Here is a 2238-nt window from a genome sequence, read left to right as displayed (position 1 = left end):
ATAATGATATCTACCAAATGTATTGGTAAGATAAAACATGCAACCGTTACCAAAATAGCAAAAAACCGTCCACAAAGGTCTATAATAAACTCCTTATAAATTTATTTAAGGTAAGAAAGAATAATAATAATATTATATATATATATACACACACACACACACACACACACACACAGATGTTATACATTGCTGGGCACAATGTGCTTTTACATGGTTTTAGCCATCGAATGATGCCACCCTACTGGCCAGACAAGCAGGCCAACATTCCCCCCTTGATTGAAAGGGATTGGGGGCTGGCGCAACGTGAAGTGAAATGAAGTGTTTTGCTTAAAAACACAACACACCACCCAATAAAGGAATTGAATCCACGATGTAGTGATCACAAGTGCAATAGCCTTACCACCAGGCCACACTCCTTCACGTATAGGAATAGATAAATGCAAGAGTAACAATGAAGCTGAGAATCCATATAAAATGTAGTATTAGTAAATTAGTGTAAAGACGAAAGCTAGATGAAGTAACAAAATAACATTTTATCAAAGTAGAAACAGAAATCCAAAATGGAATAATTCTCACCTTTTTCGCCCAAGCTTGTAATTTTTTGTCAGGTCCATTTAACTCCTCAAGTGTCATCACTTTGGCTCCAGTACTTCCAGTAAATAAACCAGGTAACTGCTTTGACTGAGCCCACCGATTCAACTAAACAGCAAACAAATGTTTCACATGAATTCAACAACAACAACAACATATTAAATACACACAACGGTTATTTTAAGGACAGATACTGCAGTGGTTAGCTCTGCTGGCTTTTTGGGCCATTTTGAAATCCACAACTCAAGTTAACAAGAGCAGCCTCTATCTTATAATTTGATCTGTTAGATATAGTAGCTAAATCTTTTTAAAAAAACACACCTTACTCATCTTGATTAAACAAAACAAATATTTTTCATAGTTTAGTTCTAGGGTCCTAGACACGCTAAGTCTGAATAAAAGATGGGATGTCTTTGGTAACAGGTCTATCAAATCAGGCCTAAATTAAGACCAAAAACCCAACAACATCCTTGCTAGATCTAATTTCCTTGAACTAATTTTAAACACTCTAAAGTTACATCCCTTCTGGAACTAAACCCTTTCCTCCCTACTGTTTATATTCCACAAACCTGTCCCCAAAACAAACCCCCTAACCCCACTAACCTTTTCTTGTCCCCCAAACTATTGCTTCGTTATCCAATCAAGGATGACCTAAAAGAAGCTCCAGGTACAATCCTTTTCTAGGTTGAATAAAAGACAAACAAAAATTACCCTCCCCTGGCCCTGGCCCCACCACCACCATCATCATCATCATCATCATCATCAGAAACAAAGACATTAAACGAGCAGAGTTGATAGAGTGTCAGTTAGAATGTTTGGTGGTTTTTATTTAGACCCTCTGTGCAATGAGTTCAAATCCCACGGAAGTCAACTTTTCTAACTTTCGGGGTGATGCATAGAGTAGTAGTAGTAGTAGTCAAACAGTGAATTCATTTCACTCACCCCCACACCCCAGTACTTTGAACAAGTGATGTGAATGACCAAGAAAGGGACCAAAGAAAGGGCTGTTCATGTTGTGACCCCACAAACCCTTTGACTACCAATTTATGCAAACACAACATGGTCAAAAAGATCACCAACACGGCCAACTCTGTTGTCAGAGTTTTGAATAAACTACACCAGAGGTACATGTATGACTTCCCGACCACGAGGTGCTGGGTTCTATCCCACTGCGGGCACCTTGGGCAAGTGTCTTCTACAATAGTCCCAGGCTGACCAAAGTGCCTTGTGAGTGGATTTGGTAGATGGAAACTGAAAGATGCCAGTCATGTCTTATGCGTGTGCATGAATGTGATGTGTTTGTGTGATGTTTGTAAACAAGTATCACTGTCATACAAGCGAGGTTGTTTGTATGCAGTCTTCTGTGAAAAACATGTCTGGCCATAGAAAGCCTGCCTCAATAAATTCCATGCAAGTATGGGAAAGTGGACATGAAATGATGCTGATAATAACACCAACCAAACATATTTTGTATATATATATATAGAGTTAAAGGGTCAATGAGTGCTACAAGTTTCCATTAAACAGAACTGGACATGTCAATTTGGAATCGAAAAGTCCATCTATGAACAAAAAGAAACTAGCATCAAATTGCAGAGAATAGTTATAAAAAATTATATATACATATATACTAATATATATATATAT

At 37.8% G+C, this 2238-nt stretch overlaps 1 protein-coding gene across 2 annotated transcripts in view; it reads right to left on the bottom strand.

The window, feature by feature from the left end:
* The window catches only part of LOC106879242 (protein Son), an 8761-nt gene that overhangs the window by 3799 nt on the left and 2724 nt on the right, over positions 1–2238 (bottom strand). For both annotated transcript variants that reach the window (XM_014928731.2, XM_014928732.2), the window contains one exon: positions 577–699. In XM_014928731.2, coding sequence (XP_014784217.1) covers positions 577–699 — 123 coding nt within the window. The remainder of the gene's footprint in view (positions 1–576; positions 700–2238) is intronic.

Source organism: Octopus bimaculoides, chromosome 15 (assembly GCF_001194135.2).
Source record: "Octopus bimaculoides isolate UCB-OBI-ISO-001 chromosome 15, ASM119413v2, whole genome shotgun sequence".
NCBI lineage: Eukaryota > Metazoa > Mollusca > Cephalopoda > Octopoda > Octopodidae > Octopus > Octopus bimaculoides.
Note: the sequence above shows the minus strand (reverse complement) of the source record. Positions and strands in the feature narration are given on the sequence as shown.